Source organism: Hemibagrus wyckioides, linkage group LG18 (assembly GCF_019097595.1).
Source record: "Hemibagrus wyckioides isolate EC202008001 linkage group LG18, SWU_Hwy_1.0, whole genome shotgun sequence".
Lineage (NCBI taxonomy): Eukaryota > Metazoa > Chordata > Actinopteri > Siluriformes > Bagridae > Hemibagrus > Hemibagrus wyckioides.
Window position 1 is genome coordinate 4,851,298 of NC_080727.1, and position 27,241 is coordinate 4,878,538.

Consider the following 27,241-nt stretch of genomic DNA (forward strand, 5'->3'; position numbering starts at 1 on the left):
GGGGCCTGGAGGTATTAAATTATGAACAATGTATTTAAAATTAATTGGAGTACACAGTACTTAAAAAAGAAAGATAATATGTGGAACGCATTCCCAAAAGTCAGTTGAATTTTTTGTTAAAATGCAATTATTGTACTGACTCATGGCATGGACACTGGCCTATAAACATAATTTTTCCCCTAGAAGATATTTGGAATAACAGACATTTTATATAAACATAAATCATTTTTTTTTAAAGATATGGTTAGAAAATAATATACTTTTGGTTAATAATGATAGAGGCTTATTATCATACACAGAGTTTCTTGACAAATTTAAAATCCCAATTAAACCCAGAGAATATGCCATTGAAATGGATGCTATACCTAGTAAGGTATTATATCTTCGTCAAAATGAATGCAATGAAAACCCTAATTCGGTCTATATAACTAATACAATTTTTATTGGTAATATTAATGTTTTAAAAAACAACATACCAGATATATACCTTAGAATTTTAGTAAATTATGTTATATATCCTCCAGCTAGATTTTTTGGTCATCAGTATTTGGAGATTTAAATTGGCATAAGGACTGGAAAATGGTTGATAAATTCTTTGTTAATAATAAAATAAAGGAAGTTTCGTATAAAATATTACATAGAATTTTTCCAGTGAAACATGTATTGGAATGTTTTTAATTGAATATTGACTACTCTTGTGTATTTTGTGGTAATAAAAAAGAAACAATTTTTCATTTATTTTTTCAGTGCATTTATACAAAGATATTTTGGGCGGATGTCGAGAATTTCATTACAAGAAAACTTAATACAGTTGTTAAATTGGGTGGGTCTGATATAATGATATATGTTAATGACTATGGGATAGAAAAGGATAAAGCATGTATTATTTAATTATTAGTTGCACAAAATGAAGTGGTCAGGGGGTAAGCCAAATTTCTTTCATTTTATCGATGAATTTAAACAATACTGCAATTTGGTATATGAATGTAAAGCAAAAAAAGCTATCAGGACTTTTGATATTATCTGCAAAAATTTGAAATAGACAAGTAAACTCTACCAGTCTCTTTCTTCTTCTTCTTCTTCTTCTTCTTCTTCTTCTTCTACTTCTTTTTGTTTTCTGAGGTTTTTTTTGTGTTCTCTTTATTCCACTGGCTAAAATTTATTTTAATTGTAATCTTATGTATTGATGGCATTATGTTACACTGTAATTCTCTTGTTGTTATATATGTTGATATACAATAAAGAAATAAACCCCTTGCGCGTGCTGACGATAAAAAAAACCCGAAAGCTTTTCAAATGCATGTTCCATGTTAAACAATCTACTTCATTTTGCGCTGTAATTGATCGTATCATTTACCTAAACACAATCAAAAAGGAACAAGTGTATAAAAAATAACAATAAAAAAGACTCTTGGCCTCTCGTGCCATTTCAGTGGCAAGAAAACAAGTGCATAATTTCGTCATGCATAGAATCATCCATCCATCCATCCATTTTCTATACCCGCTTTATTCCTAATTAGGGTCACAGGGATCTGCTGGAGCCTATCCCAGCACACATCGGGTGAAAGGCAGGGGTACACCCTGGACAGGTCACCAGTCCATCTCAGAGCCACACATATAGACAAACAACTACACACACACACACACTCACACTCACTCCTATGGGCAATTTAGAATTACCTAATCAACCTAATGTACATGTTTTTGGACTGTAGGAGGAAACCGGAGTACCCGGAGTAAACCCACCCATACAGGCACGGGGGAGAACATGCAAACTCCACACAGAAAGGCCCCTGCCTGTTTGAACATGGGATTCTTGATGTGAGGCAACAGTGCTAACCACTAAGCCACCATGCTGCCCCTCATACATTTCAAATAAACCAAAAAATAAATATAAGTTTATTTATAAAATAAAAGCCTTGAAGGGTAACATGGTTTTTGCACTAGCACGGTAGTCTGTCTCACAGCTCCAGGGTCACAGGTTTGAGCCTATTGTGGAGTTTTGTATACCCCTAAAGTTTACCCCTAACCCCTGAGTTTTTCAGTTTCCTTCCACCTTGTGTGATCGAGTGTGTGCATGGTGCCCTGTGACTGACACTGTTTGTCTGTACCACTTATCCGATCTATCCTCGGGAGCGTATCTCAGGCATCATCGGGCATCAAGGCAGGATACACCCTAGACAGAGTGCCAACCCATCACAGGGCACACACAAACACTCATTCACTCATGCAATCACGCACTACGGGCAATTTAGAGATTCCAATCAGCCTAGTAGCATGTCTTTGGACTGTGGGAGGGAACCGGAGCACCCGGAGGAAACCCATCAAGCCCGGGGAGAACATGCAAACTCCACACACAGGTGTGAGGCAAACGTGCTAACCACTAAGCCACCGTGCCGCCTATGACACTGTTTGTATTCAATTATTTTTTTTCTGATGGATCGAAATTGCTATGTAGCCTAGGAAGCCTTAAAGGTGTATTATAGTATAGTAATAAACAAATGTTTGATTTCATAATACAATAACCGTTCACAAAATGATCGCATGATTGTTTAAACAGAATAATTCCCTATTTTACATTTATTAATAACATTGCTTCACACAATACATAAGCTGCATTCAAAAACCATTCACACAATCAGTATATTCATAGTAGGTTGTAATCAACACAACCATCACTACAAAAAAGAATAAATAAATAAATCACATAGCATCCCTTGACAGCAAGTAAAAATATACGATTCTTGTAAATCAGAAAATATAACACATCAGAAATTTCTGTAAATCGCACCAAGCATAAAATAGTACAGTGTTCTATTTGCTGGAATTTATTTTAGGAATTTATAAACAGTATTAATTTCATTCCTTTCATTCAGTAGGGGTTAGGGATCATTTTATTCACAAGCAGGGTAACAGGAACCTTCACCCTCAAACTCTTTTAGTTTGAGGTTACTGATGTTTCTCACATTCAAAGTGATGTTCCTTGAAAGTCCCAGTCTGCTCAATTCTTGTCCAAGCTGAGAAAAATGTTAAATATTTATATATAAAGTCACATTCATTAATGCCCTTCTCCATGTTGGACATCAAATTAATAGGGAATTCATTTAACAATTAAAAAAAAAATAACACATCAAAAGTTTCTATAAAGTAAATAATAATTTAAAAACAGAATTGTATGGTTTAAAGTTTCAATCTAAGATTTATAGTTTCTATAATTACACAATAAATTAATGGCAAAAAAAAAAGAATAAAATATAATGTTCAGGAACGTCGAATAAGCTTTTTCAGACAAAACACTTTATATCTGTAAAGTTTACTTACTTTTATCAGCACCCATCCTTCAATATCAGAATATGATGGATTTCCAATAGCATTTATTTTCAATTGCAGTCCCATCACAGCACCTGGGGAAAAAAATTGTTGCATTATAATGAGAAAAGCATTAAACATATTTATATGCATGCTTTCCATACTCAATTTTACACACACAAAGATACACAGTGTAAATTAAAACCTAGTGCCTACATTTGAAAAATCTTATATTTAGAAAACCTGGTTACTGAAATGAATAGCTTTTAACATTCCATATTACATCTAATATAAGACAGGATCATGGATATCTATATTAAGGTTTAAGAACAATTATATATTCTGTTTTAACTCACCTGGAGTGAATTCTGCCAGAGAAAAAGGAAGAAAAAGTTAGAATTATTAAACAGTACTGTAAACTCACATTAGTATGTTTCAGATAGTGGCCACTGGATTTAGTGACAGAAATAACTATTCATTGTTCTATGCAGAAAGGAAATAATCTCACCAGTGTAGCAGATGAAAGGGAGCCTGGCAAAGCAGTTTTCATCCTTCCAACGTCTGTAACCAGCCACAGATGTGCAATGTTGATTTTGGTGTTGTTTAATAGAATACTCAATCTCAGAGTTGTCTCTGGGTGCTTCTGGCACTTGTAACCAATATGTAAAGCTCAGGTTGCTCTGATCTGACCATAATCGGTTCCTATGAAGACCTATCCATACATCATAGCAACGCGTGAGGTTCAGTAATTGCTGAAGTTCAGTCTCATTCCTCACACTGGCCAGATCTCTGTGGTTTGCTCTGCAGTATTTCTGAGCTTCATCCCAGGTCATTGCCAGGTTAAAAATCCCCACATATGTATTTGTTGTACCTAAGATTGAGAACATTGTAAAAGTCACAATTTTCTACAGACATAAGCTGTATCATCAATAATATTTAAGTCCAGATTATCTAAAATAGCAGGTGGGAACCACAGCACAAATTTAAATTCCCTCATGATGACAGATTGTACCATTCTTACCGTTATAGCAAACAAAAGCCATTCTGTAATTACAAGGCCTGTCAAACCATTCCCCTTTAGGGTTCATGGACACACACAGCTCCTGTCCATTGGAGTTATCAGGTTGATGTTCCCATCCTCTGAAGTCTCTCTCTCCTTCCTGGTAGAAAGCATCATCATCCAGAGACCATCTCCAGCTGTCCTCATCATCATACAGTCCAATCCAGGCTAAACCTGAGTAGCTGCCATTTACTGTGTTAAGGAGTGTGTTCATTTCCTCCATGTTATCAATGGTAGCCAGGTCAGTGTAATTCTCTCTGCAGTATCTCTGTGCTTCTGTCCAGGTCTTATTCTCATTAACAAAATGATACTGATGAGAGGATGCTGCTGACATCGCTTAAGAAGGGCAACAAATACACTGGCTATAATGCTTGTATTTATTTGTATTTTAATATATTTTAGTCAGTAGACGGTATGAGTAATATTAAGGAATATATATATATATATATATATATATATATATATATATATATATATATATATATATATATATATATATATGTGTGTTAGTGCACTGGACAAATACTGTACAGATGTAGAAATGGTCACAAATCTACTCACTGCTGTAACAGAGGAATGGAAAAGCTTGACCACAATTTTCATCTGTCCATTTCCCAGAATCATTGAATGACACAGCAGTACAGGATTCATTCTGTCTGTAATTATCTGGTTGTCCAGGTTTCCAGTTGCTGAAAGAAGAGTTGCTTTTATCTGACCAAGATCTGGTTCTGTACAGGCCGATCCATACAGCACCATAATAAAATACAACATTATTAGGTAACAGGACTCCGATTTGCTGATTCTCTGTCTCGTTCCTCACACTGGTCAAGTCTGTGTAATGCTCTCTGCAGTATCTCTGAGCTTCAGTCCAGTTCATGTTCTTGTTAACCAGGACATATCTTTCACTGGCATTCACCCTACCTAAAAGAGACAGATAGAGTATGTAAAATTTTATCAAGAAAACTGTACTTCTTCAGCTGAAGAGTACCATATGTATTTGTTTATAAAGGTATTTTGTTGAAACATATTTTCATTTATCATATAAAAACTGCTGTGCTCACCATCAAAACAAATGAATGGAAGTGTATGAGAACAAGAGGCCACCACCCATTCTGTAGAGTAACTAAAAATATATACACATAAATTGTTCCCATTCCAGTTCCTTGGTTTGTTTATATACCAGTTTCTAAAGTTTCTATCTCCATTCTTGTAGAAAGAAGCATCATCCAGAGACCATTTCCAGCTCTTTAGATCATCATACAGTCCAATCCAGGTTTGCCTGCTGTTCCATATTTTTACAATTTTATTAAGCGCTTGTTGCTCGTCAATGTTATTAACAGAGACTAAATCAACATAATTCTCTCTGCAGTATCTCTGTGCTTCGGCCCAGGTCTTACTCTCGTTAATGAAGTGATACTGACGAGGAAGACAGACACCCAGGCTGAGAAACCCTGTGAAAGACATCATAATATTTTTGCATATTAAATATAATTCGAAATATATTACCAATGTCAACCTACAATTTTAAATAAAGACTGCTAATGTCTGTGTGTGCAATAATATAAATCACAGATGTGTAATTTGTAGTAAGCTGATTCTCAAAGAATAGCTGTGTAAATGATATATGCAAAATAGCAGGAAGCTACATTAAAAAAAAAGTTTTACTTTTTTAAAAAAATTTAATTTTGATAATTATTGACAATGGCCAATGGTGAATCATTGAATTGGCTTACAAACATGCATTAGTAATGTGAAGGGGTGGTGTGGGGGGGTGGTGGTGGTGGTGTAGGCTCAAGTGGTTAAGGCTCTGTGTTGTTGACTGGAATATCAGAGGTTCAAGCTCCAGGACCACCAAGTTGCCAGTGTTGGGCCCTTAACCCTCTCTGCTCCCGGGGCACTGTATCATGGCTAACCCTGCGCTCTGACCCCAACCGTCCAAGGATGGGAAATGTGAAGAAAGAATTTCACTGTGTAGTAGTGTATATGTGACCAATAAAGGCTATTTCTAAAGTAATACTAATAACCATTATTGTAGCTTGACAGTCCCATGCCCGGTGCTGGGAGTAGTGCATTACTGTAACAAGTTATTTTTTAAAATTAAGTAACGTAATTACAGTTACTGAAATTTAAATGTTAGTTACTTGTTACATCAACTTGTATGAAATGGACACCTGCCACCTATTTGCGATCTACTGTCGCCCGATTTTAAGGTGGCGCACTCAGCAGTGAATCTCTCAATCAGCAGTAACTTTCAGACACTCACACAATGGCAGAGAGTTCTGGAAGTGCGAGCTTGTTGTCCTGGAAATATGGACATTATTTTACTCTGGTTGAGAGTTAAGAAAAAAAATATTGTGGTGAGTTGTCGACTATGTGCTGGTGTGAAAACGCTATCTTCAGATTCAAGCAACACGCTTCGACAAATCTTATTGCAAAAGCCCCTGATCATAACGATGGTGAAGAGGGAGCCACTCCAAGCAAACCACCAAGGCTAGATTTTAAACGTCTGTACAGTCGTTTAGCCAGGCAGAACTAAACAAGGTCATAGCTAGGTATGTTGTCGAAGATATGCATCCTATATCAACTGTAGAGTCAGCTGCCTTCAGATACCTAATTAGCAAAATACCTGTGACTAAAATAGATAGTGGGCAAACGTCCAGGAAGACTTTTTCAAGCTATTTGGACAGAGAATATGCTTACATGGAGGTCGAGGTCAAAAAAACATGTGAGGGATTAGAATCTCTACCACTGCAGGCATTTGGACTGTGCATAATAAAAGTTTTCTGGGCGTAACCACACAGTGGATAAATCCAAACAACATGCTTCGTCAGAAAGCAGCACTAGCTTGCAAAAGAATCGAGGGCATACATATGATAACATTGCAAGCGAGATTGAGAGCATCCATTCTTTCTATGGCCTATCATTTAAAATCACAGCAACTGTAACTGACAACGGCTCGAATTGCGTGAAAGCGTTTCAGATGTACCAGCCGCCTGAGTCAGACTCGGAATATATGGTAGATGATGAGGTGACTTTTACAAACATGGGTGATGTTTAATTTTGTAGTGATCTGTAACCTACAGATCTTTATACCAGATATGCTTACAGTGTAGAATATATTGCACTAATGATTTTTGCACTCTTGTCATGTGTCATTTATTTCAGGCAGTCCAAACCAGATTCACATGTGTTCTTTAAAATAAAGATGCTTTGCTACTACCTAAGTTCAGATTATGTTGGTTGCGTGACCAGAAGAGGAAGGACCTAGCAAAAGCAGGTTTGGTAGCAGAATGCCAGAAATACAGCTCTGGAAAAAGAAATAAGAGACCACTGCAAAATAATCAATTTCTTATGTTTTTTTTCTTACAGGTACATGTATTGGTGAGATGAACAGTTTTGTTTCATTTTTTTGTGAACTGCTGACAATATTTCTCCTAAATTCAAAATATAACTATTGTTATTTAGAGTGTATATTTAAGGGAAATGACAACATATCAAAATAACCCAAGCTCATGCAGTAAAGCATGTAAATCATAAAGCATGCAGCTTTAATAAAACTTTCATTGAAAGTTGCATTGAAAGCATGCAGCTTTCAAATAAAACAAAATGCAAATCATTTGTAAACAAATTGTGTTAATGCTTTGGCTAAATAACCGTATTTGGTGGAATAAAACCGATTTGTATGCGTTTTGGCTCCATGCTCTCCACCAGTTTTTTACATTGCTCACGAGGAACTTTATGCCACTCTTTTTGCAAAAAACCAAACAGCTCAGCTTTCCTTGATGGTTTGTGACCATCCATCTTCCTCTTAATGACATTCCAGAGGTTTTCAATAGGGTTGAAATCTGGAGCAGTGGTCTCTTATTTTTTTTCCAGAGCTGTATGTCCCAGAGCAGTGGGGCATCCAGGGAAAACACAAATTATACAGCCCCTGGTTTCTAATAAAGAGAATGAGTTCTTTTCCTTTGAAGAGAATGAGGAGGATGCTTAAGTCACTGCCTAAAATGAATTAGCTGATTAATTCAAATCAGGAGCAACTGGGATGGACACTCTGAATGAATTTCCGATGATAAAGAGAATATCTCTTAAACATAATGCAGCCACTCCATCTAGTGCTACAGTGGAAAGACTCTTTAGCGTGGGAAAGCCAATTCTCTCTCCAAAGAGGAACAGGCTATCAGATCAAAAGGTTGAGAAGCTTCTTCTCCTGAGGTACAACCATTGGTTTGAGGACTAGCAGTGTTGTGACCATTGTCACTTGTAAAATCTGAGGTAGCTTTGCTTGCCCATTTATGATTGGACAACTTTTGGTAGAGTTTCACCTTATGTCTTTTTACATTTTCTTATGAGGAAAGATGATATTGCAGTTAAACCATTTTAATATACACTTGATAACTCATATATTCATTTAATCGATTCTGAGGGCTATATTATCTCCAGGCAACTGTATTTAGTCAAAGTGTTTAATATGTCAGATGCATAGGACTGTGTACTATTGTTCAATTTGAAGCCCTTTGAAGCTATAATAAATAGCACTATAAAACATTTATATTGTCTTTTATTATTAATTGCTTTTCCTACCAACATTTACAAGAGCAGACATAAGTAACTAAAAATCTACTTTTCTAAGTAACTAATTACTTTTATACACAGTAAAGTAATTCAATTAATTTTAAAAGAAGTAACTAGTGACAATAACTAGTTTTCAGTAACTTGCCCAACACTACCCATGCCTCCTTGTCTCCTTGGGAGGATTATATGTAAGACATAATCAGATATTTGGTTTTACCTCAATGAGTAATGATTAAAGTCCATGTACAGTATTTGTGAGTATAGTTGCATACCATCTTAATTAGATAGTGAGTTTTGACAGGACCATGTAAGTATCTGCCCAGTGGATGAAAAATACAGTGGGGTCCAAATGTCTGAGACTTAAGAAAATGCTTCTAATGCTTCTAAGCTTGCCCGCTTTACAAATGACATTGTCATTACAAATTATTTTACTGTCCCTTTTGCTATAAAGACAGTTTGCACTCAAGCTGTTTGATTCCAAAAGTTTGCATAAACCTGATGATTCATGCTCAATCAAAACCAAGGGAGTGTCATTCAAACATGTTCTTCAGTGGGAGGGAAAAATTCTTTTGCAAGAAATGTCACAATTTCACAAATGTGCTTCGACTGGACTAGACTAAATAATGGCTAATGCGTTTAACTGTTTTCCCCACATCATGTAATAATAGGATTTACCTCTCTTTCTCTAGCAGTGAGCTTTAACATGGTAATAGTATGTCATAATTTAGTAAACATTCTAATTACTTAGGTGTACGCTGCTAAAAACAGTTTATAAATCTCTTTAAATGTCAAATACAGGTGCAAATGTAATACCTGCCATTTTCATTTTACAGTTTTAAGTAGAAATACCCTAAAGAACAAAACTGATCAAGGCAAACATGTTAAATTGCCATGCACATTAAAAGATACTGTACTTTATATAACTTTTTAGTAAATGTTCTTGCAAGTGGGATTTTTCAGGTAAATATATTATTATTAGTAGTAGAAGTAGTAGTAGTAGTAGTAGTAGTAGTAGCATATTCTAAGTTTGCTTCAAATAATATTATAATATGATACCATGTGCAATCTTTATAAATAATTTTTACAACGTTCATGTATACGGTATAAAATTATACAGAAAACTCACCCAAGAGCAGCAATAGATGAAACATGGCTCCTAGTAGAGTATTACAAAACATAGTATGATTAAACTTAAATAAATGTAAAAAATGATACAATTATGGGTTTTGCTAAAATCATGCAGAAAATCAAAAATAATTTGGTAACGATACAGAAAGTCTTGAAGTCTTGTGTTCGAATACCATACCTCATAGATCTCTGCTCTTGTCTCCTATTCGCACCTTTCTGCCACCAAATTCTATCACACCAAGAATGAATAAGAATTCTGAACAATAGGATTAACGGCATGTGGGAGGAGATGTAGTAAGACCGGTTATTGAATTCAGCATCATGGAAATCACAGAAAAGGCGTTAATTAAGAGAAACCGTTCATGACATACGTATTAAGGTAGAAAATATTTATGAATATGTGAAAATGTGTGTCTGTCTACTACCCAATCATTGTGTACCTCATTGAATGGACATCAGATAACATGATACCACCATAATTTGCTGCATCATTATTTTGTCTCAGGACAGAACTTTGTGCATTATTACCAAACACATATGATGTGGCTTTAACCAACTGCTCCAGTTTAACAAGGTTTGAGTTCTGATTTTGTAATTCTAGGACACTATAGGAATGGAAGAAAAAGAAAGTGCTGCTTAAAGAACAGTAGAGATAAACACTGTATACACATCCCTTTAAAAACCAAGATCAATCATGTCATACCTTTTCCCATGTTTATAATGTAATATAGCCACCAAAAACATTCATGTGAAAAAAACAAACAAACAAATAGGAGCATTTTAGGGAAACAATTAAAAAGAAATACCTTAGGTAAAATCTGCTTGAACAAGTGTGCACAGCATTTAATACACTTTGTTTAAGTACCTTTTGCATGTTATACAGCACTTAGTCTTTTTGGGTAAGAATCTACCACTATGTTGATTTGGTGATGATTTGGTGACTCTTGCTTGCAAAAATGCTCCAGTTCTTTTACTTTTCAAGGGGATCTCCTGTACAAAAGCCTTCTTCAACTCATTTCAAAGGTCTTAGATAGGATTTAAATCTGAGTTCTGATTGGGCCATGCTTCTTCTTCTTCTTCTTCTTCTTCTTCTTCATTCCTTTGCTGCCTTGGATTTGTGTTTTGGCTTGTTATTGTACTGGGAGGTAAAAATTTGTCTTCAGCTTCAGCTGTCTGACAGAATCTTGCAGTTTTGTGCCAAAATATTGGTATATGTAGCTATCCATGATTTCCTTCATCATGATTAGAGCCCTGGACCCAGTAAAAGGGAACCAAACCCATACCTTGATGCACCACTACCCACCATCATGCTTCACCAATGTTTAGAATTCTCTAAAAATTCTACCTTGGTCTTATCAGATTACAACACATTTAGCCTCATAAATGGCTTCTGTCACCCTCTCCCATAGCCCAGACGTTTCAAGAATGCAGGAAATTATTATCACATGCAGGGAGTGACCAGCACTTGTCAGATATTCCTGAAGTTACTCTGATATTGCCGTAGGACTCTTGGCAAGTTCATTCTTGTGCGTTTTGTCTATCCTGTTATTGGTAATGTCTCTGTGCTCCATTGACTCCACTTGTTGATGATGGCCTTCACAGTGTGCCATGGTAAATCTAATGTTTTAGATATTTTTGTACCCATCGATACCTTTCAACAATGAGATCCCTAATATGCTTTGAAAAATCTTTAAAGACCGTCAGCGATCGAATAAAACCAAGAAGATATCAATGAAAATTCTAGAGAAACAGCTGATCTTTAGTTGAGGTCAAATGGACCTTTGCACCAAATGCAGGTGTATGATGATTACTTCTGAACATGAGTTTTGAAAGTGCTTCATTAATTCTGAGCACATGCCCCATTATAAAAGGGTGTGAACACTTGTTCAACCGGGTAATTGTACGTTTTTTCCCCTCCTTTTCTTAAAAAATGTTACTATTGTTTTTGAATTTTTTTTGGTTTTTATATCACATTAAAGGTGGAAAAATCAGACATGATAATATTTGGATTTATTTCATAAGAACCTGCTATTCAAACAGAGATGTGAAAACCTTTTTATATCCACCATACAGTAATTTGTGTTATAGTTTCACCTACATAAATTTTTGGGTTTGTGACAAGAATGAATACACCCACTTACTAACTTTTCTGCCTAACCAGTATTTTCAAGCCAAGGCAGGTATCTTGAAAATGAGATTAATTATGATAACCTCTCCCAGTGAGTTCCTCTAAGTGTAGTAGGACTGGTTGACCTTAGTATAGAGGATTATACTGAATAACTATAACATTATTTATTTATGGAATTTATTATCCTGTGCACAACTCAATAAGGCAGTGTATTTTGTATCCTTCTTTTTATTTATCATGTGAAATTGGTCAGAGTGATTTGGTTAGGGACATGTAAACATGTGAGTTTTTTTTTTGTAGTAATAAATACATTTATGACAGGTGTCATAAGGTGAAGCAATCACTTTTACTGGCATGACTCCTGATCCATTGTAGTCACAAACATCAGGTCATTACTGTAACTGCCTAATTCCCTAATACTTCCTTAATGTTGTTATTTTACACAATGATGGGAGAGGACAGAGATAGTGTTAGAACACTATCTAGTCTTATCTAATATTCCTGATGAAAGTAAACAGTCCAAGGATCCACAAGAGATAAATAAGGTATTCATGCAAGGGTATAGACTCCACGGGCAGAAAGAGAAGTCATAGATTTCGTAACCTTAATACCAGCCAATGACTTAGTGGAGTGAGAGTGCTTATATAGTGCTCTGGTGATTGGGTGCAGGTGCAGGTACTCAGTACTATGGTGATTGGGGGCATGGTTGAGTGGTTGGTACTGTGGCTGTGGTCGGTGCATCCGTGGCAGGACATTCTGGGTGCCATTGGTGGTACTCCTTGAGTAAAGAAGGGTCGAGAAATGTCATCACGGTCCACCCAAGATCTGTCTTCGTGGCCATACCCTTCCTAGTTGACAAGGTATTGAAGATGGCCGCCTTGTCATCTGGAGTTAACAAGTTCCCAGACCTGGTAGATGGTGTCACCAGTGTCAACCTCGGGAGAAGGAGGTAACTTGGGTTCTGTGAAAGGAGGTAGAACAGGATCAGTGAATGGTTTGAGTAAAGAGACATGGAAGGTTGGTGAGATGCGGTATTGACTCAAGAGCTGAAGTTCACAGGTCACTTCATTATTCTGCCTCAGGATGGTGAAGGGACTTATGAAGCGGGGTGCTTTTGGCAGTAGGCCCTGAGGTAGCACCCGATTTCTTGGATCTTCCTCTCATTCTGTCCATTCACCTGCAGGTGGTATCTGGAGAATATACTCACTGACTCTCCTAGCAATCTGAAAAACCCACGCCATACCCTGGAAATGAATTGATGTCCTGTATCTGACACAATGTCCTCAGGGACGCCGAAGTGTCTGAAGCCGTTGTTGAATTGGGCCTCTGCTGTTTCCAGGGCTGTAGGTAGACCTTTGAGCGGGATGAATTTGCAGGCCTTTCAGAACCGGTCTTCTACCACCAGGATGTTGGTGAAGCTGTTGAAGGCTGGTAAGTCAGTGGCAAAATTAATACCTAGGTGGGACCAGGGTTGGCGCGGGATAGGTAGAGGTACCAGTTTGAGAACAGGTTCAGGATCGGGACAGTAGGTGATTATGAAATTAAATCGGGTGAAGAATAATGCCCAACGAGCTTGCCTACGGTTTAAGTGTTTTGCTTCTTTGAGGTATTGCAAGTTCTTATGATTGGTGGTGACTTCAAAAGGGTGATTTTCTCCCTCCAGCCAGTGCCATCACTCTTCGAGGGCCAGTTTGATGGCTAGCAGCTCATGATTACTGAGGTCATCATTCTGCTCTGCCGAGGACAGTTTCTTAGAGAAGTAGGCACATGGATGAAGTACAGGGTTCACCTCTCCACTGGGATAACACCGCTCCAACTCCAAGGGAGGAAGTGTCCACTTCCAAGAAGATAGGCTGGGTTGGGTCAGAATGGAGGTAAGCTGGAATGGTGCAGAAGGCAGCTTTCAGCTTCTGGAAGGCTCCGACCGCATCCAGTGTCCAGCTGAGGGTTTTTGGTTTCCTGTGCAGAAGGGAGGTGAGTGGTGCAGAAAGTTCACTATAACCAGAGATGAATCGGTGATAGAAGTTTGCAAACCCCAGGAAGAAAATTTTGCTCATGAGGTTTTGAAAGACAGAAGGTGCATTAGAGAGCCCGTATGGCATGACTTGGTATTCATAGTGTCCACATGGAGTAATGAAAGCAGTTTTCCATTCGTCTCCCTGACGGATATGGATGAGATTATATGCACTGCGAAGGTCTTGCTTAGAGAAAATGTGAGCTCCACATAGTTCCTCAAGGGCTGTTTGTACAAGAGGTAGAGGGTAAGCACACTTCACTGTCTTTGAGTTGAGAATGTGATTGTCAGTACATGGTCGAAGCCCTCTGTCATTCTTGGCCACAAAGAAGAAGCTAGAAGTCACTGGAGAGGTGGATGGTTGAATGAACCCCTGTTGTAGCACCTTTTTGATGTACTCCTCCATGGCCTTGCGTGATGGGATTGATAGTGGGTAGATTCTTCCCTTAGGTAGATTGGCCCCAGGCAGGAGGTCAATCGCACAGTCCCATGGTCGGTGTGGTGGAAGTTTTGTGGCGGCAGTTTTGCTGAAGATGTCCTGAAACGCCCGATACACCTCTGGGAGATTAACTATGGTTGAGGTTGCTGGACTTTCTATGGTGGTAGAACCTAGGATGGGAGTCTTTTGGGAAGGAACCGGAAGTGGTCAAAGGCAGTGGTGGATGCAGTAGTTGCTCCATTGTTCGATACTCCCAGAACTCCACCTGATGTTAGGCTGGTGTTTGGCCAGCCAGGGGTGTCCCAGGACGACATCTACTGCGGACTCCTCCAGCACCAGCAGGGATATTGTCTCCTCATGTAGGCAGCCAATAGAAAGGGTTGCCTCCGGAGTTTTCCACTGCACCAGTGCCCAGCAGCTTTCCTTGAATGCTTGTGATCTGGTAACGTGGGACTTTGTTGGCGAGTAACATTACAGGTGGATAATACACGGGAGGAGATGAAGTTTCCCAGTGAACCAGAGTCAAAGTGGATTTTGATTTTTGGATTTATATGAAGGGCATATATTAACATGGCATTGTGATGTGATATGGATTATTCACAACGGAGTTGATTTGAATAGCACTCACCGCTGGCGTGAAGGACGGACTGGGCAGGAACGAAGGAGATGATTGTTCACTCCACAATACAGGCACGTCATTGGAAATGACGTTGGCATTTGTTGGTGGATAGATGGTACTTATCCGTTGACATAGGCTCTGGTTCTGGGGAGCTGCTGGAGGATGGGGTGTCTGAAGGGGCTCTTCCCTCGATGGCGACTGCGAGAAGGTGTTGTGAGACGTGTCCCAAGTCCCACTGAGTCATCATAGATCGCCATCTGAAGAGTTAATTGGCAAAAAACGATAAACACCATTTTTACAAAAAATGAACTGACTGTCGTTAGTTCTTCTCCACATATAGCACGATCTGAACCCTAAACACATTTTGTCAAAAAAGCCGGTATTGTCCACTTTCAAAGCAACACGAGTTCACGTTTTACTGCAAAAGCCGGCAAGCGCCCTTGTCGTTTGTGAACAAAAACCGATACAGTAATACCTCTCAGATCCGCGTCTCACGATTCGCGACTTCACTGACCAGCGAAATTTTCATTGGAACCTAACTAATTTGCATCTGCAAATTTTTTGCAGACCTGCGAAATCCTGCAAAAGTGTTTACGGCTAATTTCATGGCCATTTATAAATTTTCATGCTTTTTAATGCAAAATTTATTTTATTAATTTAGTAATATAAATAAAAAAGTAAAATCAACAAAATATCAATATAAATAAAATATAGATGTTACTGGTTGATACTGTGGCTGTGGTCGGTGCATCCGTGGCAATGCCATAAATGTAAATGTAATTAAAAAACCCAACTGAAGATTTTTAATTGATTTATGACCCCTATATTCTTTTCATTTCCTTTTTTAAAATTCCTTTTATTTCTCTAATAGTCTGCTGTTCTGCTGAAAAAGCCAGTCATTTAGTATGCTCTGCAGTTACATCATCACTGATTTATTTTATTTTTTCTTTACAGAGAAAGTTCTTTACACAAGTAGTTCTCATTGCCCCAAAATCTTACCACAGCAACCTGACTTCTCCAACCAGGCGACGTGTCTGCACTGAAAACACTTTAAGCACATCGCTATAAACATATTGCTACCACTGCTTCCACTCCTACCAAATTCGTAACTTTATTACTGTACAACCAACAGTGTAATAAATACTGATATTAGAAGCAAACTCAATGAAATCTCAGAATTGATATCCTCATTAATGAAAAAAAATTGGGGTATTTGATTTTTTTTGGTTTCCTTTTGATTTTTGTGCATTTGACATTGTGATCATTTAAGTGAAAATTTCATACCATAAAAATTTAAAACCAAAGAAATTTTAACATTCAACAATATATCTTTGAATTGAAGGTGCAGTAGTTGATTTTTTTTTTTTTTTTTTAAATCATTAATTGTACAAATGACTCGGAAGATATACAGTATAGATTTAAGTTTATATAACGCTTCCATGTACGATCTTGGTACTAGCTGTGTATTAAACCGTGTGATGTGCATATTCTGTGAACCTCTACTCAGATGTGAAGCGACATCTAGTAATAGTTTGGGTTACAGCTCAGATGACAGGCTTATATTAATAAATATTTATGCACACCTTCTAGTTAGACATCAATTCGACAGTAACATCTCATACACATGGACCTGTATGGCTGACTTTATAAAATAATGTAAACCTAATCAGTTAATAAAATCTTTAACAAAGAAACACATATAATCATCAGTATGAACATTTTTGTTCATTGGGTGATGTTTCTGTAACATTTATGTAAGGACACTCCAGTGTCAGTGCTTTGTAAAAGAGAAGAAGGGTGTGGAATCGACGGCGTGGTCAAGCGCCGGTTTGTGGAATGGAGGGCGGAGCAGAAGGAAACGGATAAGGTGAGGATCACTGTGCTTAATTGTGATAACGACTAAAATCTTGCAGAGCTATAAGTGTAAGTGAAGTGAAAGCCAGAGAGATAGATAGACAGAGTGAGAGTCTGCTAACTTGCTCTTCAAGCTGACAAAAATGTGAAATATATCCTGTAAATTCTGTACAAGTCTTTTACATGTAAATAAACCACAACTAATCAACTGTCAATTGTATACTCCTTCAGCATGAAAATAAACCACAGTTTTGTTTTGTTTTTCCCCTCATAGATATAAAACTTGAAAGGAATGGTACATGGTCCAGGATTGCTAAATATGACATAAAGTCAATACAGCAACAAGGTGGCAGAATTTTATCTCATGAACAAAAGTTCACTTTAAAAATGTGTTTATACTAAATATTGATTTTAAAAGCATGTAAACATAAACAGCACAGAAATGGGTCAGCAATTTAGATGTAAATTTAATTGGACCATTGCACTTTAATTTCAAATCCAAATTTCACAATTAATTTCAAATGCAATGTGCTTGAATGTAATCACAAAACAAATGACATGATCCTTCATTCAGTGTTTCTTTATTAACAAGATTTTTCGTCAAACTTTAATAAACGCATGAATCACATGAATCTCATGACTCTCAGTAACAAACAGAATTACTAAGTAAAGGTAAAGAAATGAATGGAGCAAATCAGAAAATGGACAATGTATAGACAGTAGCAATTTAATTCCAAACCACCAAATAAAATTTAACATGTAAATCACACTCATTAACTAATTAGTATATTGTAATTATAGTCATTATTATTATAGTTTTGGTCAAATCCAGGAATCTTTCGAGAACTGTAAACATATTAGTTATAGTAAAGTGTTTGAATGAATTGTGTAGTACTTAATAAAATTTGCAGGGTATCATATGTGTATATTTGTTTGAACAGATCTCTCTAAATGGTTTTTGGATTGAATGATCGCTGAATGAATGAAAAAACGATAAATCATCACAAAATCTGGAACATATGAACTTTCTTCTTCACGGATCGATCTTACGGATACTTCTCACGTTCACAGTGACATTCTTTGAAAGTCCCAGTCTCCTAACTTGCTCTTCAAGCTGACAAAAATGTGAAATAATTACTGTGCTGTAAAAGGTTTTTACATGTAAATAAACCACTACTAATCAATTGTCATTGTATACTCCTTCATCACGTTAGACAACAAAGACTTCATTTACAACCTAAATTGCTACACATGATCTACGAGATAAGCATAATGCAATGATTAATGTCCAATAATGACATTTAATGATAACATTTAATAATGTTTAATGTTTACTAAAAGTAGATAAACATCTGTGTCTGTTTCAGATTAAGGATCAGGAATGTTTACTCACTGTCATCAGCACGGATCCAGCAAGCTCAGAGTATAAGAGATTTTTATTATCTCTGATTTTCAGTCGCACTCCCATCACAGCTCCTGCAATATAGATCAATTCACATCTATGCTTTCCATATTCACCTTTACATTCACAGTGTTATGCAGCATGTTTGTTCCTATATGTCAATGAAAACTTTATTAAATTAAATGAAAAGTATCTACTTTTGGAAATTTATAAATACACTCTATGGCCAAAAGTATATACCTAATATTTATATAAAGTATATACCTAACTGACACATGAGCCTTTCACAAACCTTCACTACAAAGTTGGAAACGCAAAATTGTCTAGAATGTAACTTCACTGGAACTATGGGGCCCAAAAATGATTAAGCATGACAAAGACCCTCCACTGGGTTCCTGTAGCTGCCCACATCAGACTCAAGGCCTTGATGCTCACATACAAGACCTTGTCTGGAACAGCATGCCCAGACCTCAACACTCTCCTTGAGGTTTATATTCCCATCAGCAACCTCTGATCAGTTAACAACTGGTGCTTGCTGATCTTCACTTACACTAGCTCTTACACCTCTCCTCTCTGCACTTTGCTCCTGTAGCACTCCATGCAAAATCTTGCATGGTAGCACTACTTATATTGTCCTCTGCTTGATATATCACTTTCCTTGCATTACCTCATTTGTAAGTCGCGGATCCATTTGAATAAATCATAATGTGAATGTAAAAACAAAACAAAACCCACTTAACAACTTTGGGAAAAAATGAGAAAGTTGATGCCTCACCACCCCGCATCAGTGCCTCTGACCTCACTAATATTCTTGTTGATGTACAGTGGGTATAGAAAAGAATCACTCCCCTTCAAAATAATCACATTTCGTTGCTTTGCAGGCTGAAATGAAGATGCACAAAATTTTTGTTTTCTCCAGCTGTGATTAAGTCAAAAGTTAGTTCAACAAAATACTGACACGTGGGTGATCCTTTAGCCAACTCAGTGATTCTGTTTTTTTATCTGACCTGTTGCTGTTATGACTTTGACTTTGATGTTATAAACTGCACTTAGTAAACACAGCTGGAGGAAACCAAAATTGTGTCCATCTTTATTTCAGGTTGCAAAGCAACAAAATGTGATTATTTTGAAGGGTAGTGATGCTTTTCTATACCCACTCTATGGGTAGCCCATATGGGTGTAAGAACGATCACAGTAATTGAGTTTTTACTCACCTGGAATGAATTCTGCCAGGAAAAATAGAAAGAGTTAGAATTAGATAGCACCTGGAAATCACAGAAAATTGCATTTTATTATTCTTTCTTTTATTCAGAAAGGAAATAAACTCACCACTATAGCAGATGAAAGGCAAACGGTCTAAACAGTTTTCATCTGTCCATCGGCCGGAATGATCCACAGCTGTGCAGTGTTGATTTAGATATTCACCAAATGAATTCACACCATTATCAGGTTCTGGTCCCTGTGCTGGAAACGCTGGTCTCCAATATGTAAAGGTTGTGCTGCTCTGATCTGACCATAATCGGTTCCTGTGCAGACCTATCCATACCTCATAGACGGAGGGGATGCTCAATCGCATGATCTGCTGAAGTTCGTTCTCATTCCTCACACTGGCCAGGTCTAAGTAATTTTCTCTGCAGTATCTCTGAGCTTCTTCCCAGGTCATGCTGTAAATATTCTCCACATATGTGTTTGTACCTAACATTGAGAACATTGTAAAAGTCACAATTTCCTATAGGCAAAAGCTGTATCATCAATAATATTAATAAGCCAATATCAGATAAAACAGCAGTTATCACCAGTGCAGAAATTATCCCAAATACCCACATACATTATTTATCATTCTTACCATTATAACAAACAAATTTATATCTGTAATCACAAGGCCTGTCAAACCATTCCCCTCTGGTGTTCATGGAAACACAAAACTCTTGTCCATTGGAGTTATCAGGTTGATGTTCCCATCCTCTGAAGTCTCTCTCTCCCTCTTGATAGAAAGCATCATCACCCAGAGACCATCTCCAGCTGTCCAGATCATCATAGAGTCCAATCCAGGCTAAACCTGAGTAGCTGCCATTTACTGTGTTAATGAGTGTGTTCATTTCCTCCATGTTATCAATGGTAGCCAGGTCAGTGTAATTCTCTCTGCAGTATCTCTGTGCTTCAGTCCAGGTCTTATTCTCATTAACAAAGTGATACTGATGAGAGGGTAATGATGGCATTGCTAAAGAAGGTAATAAAAGTTGTTATTTATTACATTTGTTCTTTTACATGTTTTTCATTAGATTGGCACTAGGAATTCATTGAATATACAGCTGATAAAATAAGTATTGAACACGTCACCATTTTTCTCAGTAAACATTTATCTGGAGGTGCTTTAGACATGAAATTTTCACCAGATGTTGGTAACAACACAAGAAATCCAGACATGCAAAAAAAAAAAAAAATCAAACCATAGATGTCCATGAATTATGAATGTATAAAAATGTGAAATGACACAGGGAAAAAGTATTGAACACATGAAGAAAGGGAAGTGCAAAAAGGCATGGAAAGCCAAGACACCATCAATCAGTAATCAGAAAGCAATCCTGCCCCTTGTCAGTGCAAATTAAAAAAATTAGCTGGTTCAGTCCCAACTGATGGCCTACAAAAAAGGTGTCTCATTACCAAGGTGTCACACAAGAAACATCTCAAGATGGGCAAAATCAAGGAACTCTCTCAAGACCTTCACAACCTTATTGTTGCAAAATATACTGATGGCATTGGTTACAGAAGGATTGCAAAACTTCTGATTGTTCCAGTCAGCAATGTTGGGGCCATAATCTGGAAATGGAAAGAACATCATTTCACCATAAACCAGCCAAGATTTCAAGATTTCTGACAGAGGAGTAAAAGAATTTTTCAGAAGAGTTGTCCACAAGCCTTGTGGAGAGCTTTAGAAACACCTGAAATTAGCAGGCACAATCGTAACAAAGAAATCAATAAGTAATGAACTCAACCGCCATGGCCTGTATGCACGCTCACTATGCAAGACTCCACTGCTGAAGAAAAAGCATGTTGAAGCTTGTTTAAAGTTTGCTGTACAACATTTGGACAAGCCAAAGGTGATAGGAGGTGGGAACATCAGGGTGTTTTTCAAGGGTTTTTCAGCATACGGTACTGGCAAACTTCATATAATTGAGGGAAGGATGAATGGAAAAATGTACTGAGACATTCTTTATAAAAATCTGCTGCCATCTACCAGGATGATGAGGATGAAATGAGGTGGGGGACTTCCAGCAAAACAATGATCCCAAACTCATAGCCAGAGAAACTCTCAATAGGTTTCAAAGAAAAAAAATAAAGCTGCTAGAATGGCCCAGCAAATCACCTGACCTGAATCCAGTTGAAAATCTATGGTAAGAACATAAAGGTCAGAGTTTATAGTAGAGGCCCACAGAACCTTCAAGATTTGAAGACAAAATCACAGTTGAGCAACGCATGCAACTAGTTTCTTCGTACAGGAGGCATTTTTAAAGCTGTCATTACCAACAAAGACTTTTGTACAAAGTGTTAAATAAATTTCAGTAAGCGTGTTCAACATTTTTTCCCTGCATCATTTCACGGGGTTGCACGGGTTGTTACCAAAAACTGGTGAAAATTTCATGTCAATAGCACCTCTAGAAATATATTTACTGATAAAAATGGTGTTATATTCTAATAATGATGTTGACATTTTTTTAAATAAGCAAACAGAAATCTACTCACTGCTGTAACAGAGGAATGGAAAACCTTTACAACAATTTTCATCTGTCCATTTCCCAGAATCAATAAATGACACAGCAGTACAGGATTCATTCTGTGCATAATTATCTGGTTGTCCAGGTTTCCAGTTGCTGAAAGAAGAGTTGCTTTGGTCTGACCAAGACCTGGTTCTGTACAGGCCGATCCAAATAGAGTAATAATAATAATGATAATTGTACTGATATGATAATAATCTAATCTTGTGATTCTCTGTCTCGTTCCTCACACTGGCCAGATCTGTGTAATGTTCTCTGCAGTAGCTCTGAGCTTCAGTCCAGTTCATGTACTGTTTAATCAAAACATAGCTTTCACTGGCATTCACTCTACCTAAAAGAGATTGATGCAATATATAAAACTGTAAGTGGAAAACTGTAGTTGCACATGGAATATGTAGTATGTAATTTTTTTTCAAATGCTATAATATTAAAGCTATAATTAAAAATACATAATTGCTTTGCTTACCATCAAAACAAATAAATGGAAATTTAAGAGAACAAGACTCCTCCCACCAATTTGCAGAGTAACCCGAAAAATATACACATAGACTTTTCCCATTCCAGTTCCTTGGTTTATGTAAATACCAGTTTCTAAAGTCTCTTTCTCCATTCTTGTAGAAAGAAGCATCATCCAGAGACCATGTCCAGCTCTTTAGATCATCATACAGTCCAATCCAGGCTGAACCAGAATAGATGCCATATACTGTGTTAAGGAGACTCTTCACGTCTTCCATATTATTAACGGTGGCCAAGTCAGTGTATTTGTCTCGGCAGTATCTCTGTGCTTCAGTCCAGGTCTTATTCTCATTAATAAAGTGATGCTGGTAGAGGGAACATGAGGATGCTGTGCAGGATTCTTTAAAAGACAGAATAACACAAAATTTTCTGCAGATTAATAAAGATGTCTGTGTTGTGTATGTATGTTTTACATCAAAATATTTTGTAAAATGATAAAAACATTAAGTGGCCATAATGATTCACTGCTGTAAATATGCTTTTGTGACAAAGCATAGATAGTGTTTTAGGAACCAAGAAAATAATTGCTTTAATTTGTACATATGAGAAATTTCCATATCAAATTTATACTCCTTTTCAAACCGTTACCTCACTGAACATCTTATGATTTGTTGAAAGATGCAATTTTTTAAACAATTGGCATAAGTCAAAGTTTTTCTGAAGTTTTGTACTGTTGGTGTAATATTTTAGCACTGATTTGTAGCATATGCAACACTGTTTTATGCTGAATATTGTGAAATAATCAATAAATAAAGGCTAATTAAATGAACTCACTTTTATAGCAGAAAAAAGGGATTGTGGTTAAGCAGCTCTCATCTGTCCAGTAGCCTGAATCTGTGAGAGATACAGCAGTGCAGTGCTGAAAACCAAATTCCCAATGAACATTTGCACCATTGTCTGGCTGCTCAGGTACAGACGGAGTGGCTGGTCTCCAGTTTTCATACATAGATTCCTGTTTGTCTGACCAGAGTCTGGTTCTGTATAGACCAATCCATGCATTAAAGCCACTTGTGAGATTACGGATTTGTACATTATCTGCTTGGTTCCTCACACTGGCCAGGTCTGTGTGATACACTCGGCAGTAATTCTGAGCCTGCGTCCAAGACATGAACTGAATAATGAATGTGTAATTTTCCGTTCCATTCCATCCTGAAACAATAATTGTGCTCAATAACACATCACGAACAACAAAAGAGTTGCACAGTTTACTCATAGTTAAGTGATTATATATCCTCACCATCATAGCAAACAAATGGTAAATTACTGTTACAGTTTCCATCAGACCATGTTCCATCAGATCTAATATAAACACACATCTCATTTCCAATGGAGTTATCAGGTTGATGTTCCCATCCTCTGAAGTCTCTCTCTCCCTCCTGGTAGAAAGCATCATCATCCAGAGACCATCTCCAGCTGTTCTCATCATCATACAGTCCAATCCAGGCTAAACCTGTGTAGCTGCCATTTACTGTGTTTAGGAGTTTGTTCATTTCCTCCATGTTATCAATGGTAGCCAGGTCAGTGTAATTCTCTCTGCAGTATCTCTGTGCTTCAGTCCAGGTCTTATTCTCATTCACAAAGTGATACTGACGAGAGGGTGATGATGGCATTGCTGAAGAAGGATAACAAAAATGTTGTACACTATGCTCATTATTTTGACAATTATAGGTTGTTTGTATGTTTGTATTGTATTAAGAATGAGTAATACTACTAAAAAGTGGCGCTATAGATAGAAGAGCAGAAATCTACTCACTCCTGTAACAGAGGAAGGGAAAAGCTTGACTGCAGTTTTCATCTGTCCATTTCCCAGAATCCTTGAATGACACAGCAGTACAGGATTCATTCTGTCTGTAATTATCTGGTTGTCCAGGTTTCCAGTTGCTGAAAGAAGAGTTGCTTTTATCTGACCAAGATCTGGTTCTGTACAGGCCGATCCAAAATACTGAATAATATGAATTTTTAAAGACTGATCTAATCTTCTGGTTTTCAGTCTCGTTCCTCACACTGGTCAGGTCTGTGTAATGCTCTCTGCAGTATCTCTGAGCTTCAGTCCAGTTCATGTTCTCATAAATCGGGACATATCTTTCACTGGCATTCAGTCTGCCTAAAAGAGACAAATGAAAAATTATTTATTTGAACAAGTTTTCATGAAGCACATACATAACTGCTGTACTCACCATCAAAACAAATGAACTTATGCATTCCGGAACAAGAGGTCTCTGACCAAACTGCACTATAATAAGATACATACACACACAAAGCGTTTCCATTCCAGTTTCTTGGTTTCTGTATATACCAGTTTCTAAAGCTTCTCTCTCCCCCCTTGTAGAAAGATTCATTATCCAGAGACCATTTCCAGCTGTTCAGATCATCATACAGTCCAATCCAGGTTCGGTTGCTATTCCAGATGTCTATGATATCAGTAACAGCCAGTTCCTCTTCAGTGTTATTAATAGAGGCTAAATCAACATAATTCTCTCTGCAGTATCTCTGTGCTTCGGACCAGGTCTTATTCTCATTAATGAAGTGATACTGACGAGGAAGACAGACACCAAGGCTGAAAAACCCTGTGAAAGACATAACACCAGTTTTACATCATGAATATAACTTGAGGCCAGTGATGCCTTGATTTACTAATATCAAAAATAAAGTAAGCTAATTTGCATGTGCAAGTAGATAGATTGCATGTTAATACTCATGAGATGTCAGTGGCCAATTGTAAAATATAAAATAAAAATTTGAAAGCTTGTCACTGCTGCATATTTAAAAAAAATATGCAATTCAAGTGTGTATCAAAAGAGAATGCAAGTACTGGGACATACTAACATGTCATGTAAAGGAAGAGCGTGTTGTTGCCTAGTTACACTATCATTGTAAATAGAATCCTTGTTGCCTTTCAGCATTTCTCCATCCATTATTTCTGTTATATCTATTTAGATTCCCTATCTATCTATCTATCTATCTATCTATCTATCTATCTATCTATCTATCTATCTATCTATCTATCTATCTATCTATCTATCTATCTATCTATCTATCTATCTGTCTGTCTGTCTGTCTGTCTCTCTGTCTGTCTGTCTGTCTGTCTGTCTATCTATCTATCTATCTATCTATCTATCTATCTATCTATCTATCTATCTATCTAACTGTCTGTCTGTCTGTCTGTCTGTCTGTCTGTCTGTCTATCTATCTATCTATCTATCTATCTATCTGTCTGTCTGTCTGTCTGTTTGTCTATCTATCTATCTATCTATCTATCTATCTATCTATCTATCTATCTATCTATCTATCTATCTATCTATCTATCTGTCTGTCTGTCTGTCTGTCTGTCTGTCTGTCTGTCTGTCTATCTATCTATCTATCTATCTATCTATCTATCTATCTATCTATCAGTATGACACATTGATTTAATAATGACACTTTCATTTAATTCAGTTTGTCAGTGAAATGGAAATGAGTTCAGAAATCATTTTATCACCCATGTAGTAAGGCAAACTACATTTTCCCCACTCTTCACCTGGAAAACAACTCAAACTACACACCAGTGTAATCACTGGTAATTGGTGCATTGATGTTTGGCCGAAATGTGCAAGCAGCCAATTATATGTGACTCTGTCCTACTGTAGCTGACTGAAAGGCTATCACAATATGAAATAAAAGTATCATTATCAAATGATGACGATCCAGTTTTTATTGTTGTAGGTCAAATAACTCTCTTTTATTGCTTAAATGAACATCACAAGAATAAAAATTTCTTGATCAAAAAATTGAAAGTGTATCTTTTCTTGGAGTTACTGTCTTAACCAAACTATTAAAGACAGGTCAGGATTGGTCAAATGTCCACATTTTGTTAATACACAATCTTATTCAGATATTTACAAAAGTACAAAGGGTAAACAGACAAAAAAGTGCAAATTTTCCTACAGGCAATTAAAAAGCCATTTGTCAGCTATCAAATGTGAGCTAATGTGCATCAGTATTGTGACCTAATACCATTATATTATACCATTTTTTCTATGTACATTACAGTATGACAGTATTACAACCTTCAATGACCAAGTCAAACCATATTTCCTTATTCCGGATCATTCATTGTACCCAATAAGTTTGAAAAATCTCCTGGAATGGTACAATGTGCAATCTTCATCATATCATGAAAACCTTCTTAAATAAATTTATAACACACAGATAACACATACAACTCACCCAATAGCAGGAGAAGTTGAAACATGGCTCTGGGAGAATACATGGAAAAATGGTATGGTTAACATATTTAAATCAATTATAAAAGATTTTATTGAATTATTTTTCTATGGTCAAAATAGCCAAAGTCATATGATTACACAATTAGTAAAGTTTTCTATTTAAATCTTTTACCTCACGGATGTGTGCTGTTTGCTGTTTGCTCCAGTCTGCCACCTGAT

At 36.9% G+C, this 27,241-nt stretch overlaps 1 protein-coding gene across 1 annotated transcript; it reads right to left on the reverse strand.

The window, feature by feature from the left end:
* Nucleotides 1-759: 759 nt before the first annotated feature.
* LOC131369104 (macrophage mannose receptor 1-like) lies at nucleotides 760-27,230 on the reverse strand. Its single transcript, XM_058415546.1, has 17 exons — nucleotides 27,195-27,230; nucleotides 27,024-27,052; nucleotides 24,995-25,384; nucleotides 24,571-24,921; nucleotides 24,055-24,429; nucleotides 23,592-23,966; nucleotides 22,768-23,157; nucleotides 22,270-22,632; nucleotides 20,372-20,746; nucleotides 19,855-20,220; nucleotides 5,431-5,820; nucleotides 4,931-5,290; nucleotides 4,331-4,705; nucleotides 3,818-4,180; nucleotides 3,666-3,677; nucleotides 3,322-3,404; nucleotides 760-3,017 (listed from the first exon to the last, which is right to left on the reverse strand). The coding sequence occupies exons 2-17, from the start codon at nucleotides 27,046-27,048 to the stop codon at nucleotides 2,895-2,897; spliced, it is 4,716 nt and encodes a 1,571-aa protein (XP_058271529.1). The 5' UTR covers nucleotides 27,049-27,052; nucleotides 27,195-27,230; the 3' UTR covers nucleotides 760-2,894.
* Nucleotides 27,231-27,241: the final 11 nt, after the last annotated feature.

Coding starts and splice junctions, on each gene's coding strand:
- LOC131369104 (XM_058415546.1), bottom strand. CDS start 27,048: ATGTTTCAACTTCTCCTGCTATTGG. Junction 24,922..24,994: donor TAAGTTCATTTGTTTTGATG/GTGAGTACAGCA, acceptor TGTCTCTTTTAG/GCAGACTGAATGCCAGTGAA. Junction 5,291..5,430: donor TCCATTCATTTGTTTTGATG/GTGAGCACAGCA, acceptor TGTCTCTTTTAG/GTAGGGTGAATGCCAGTGAA.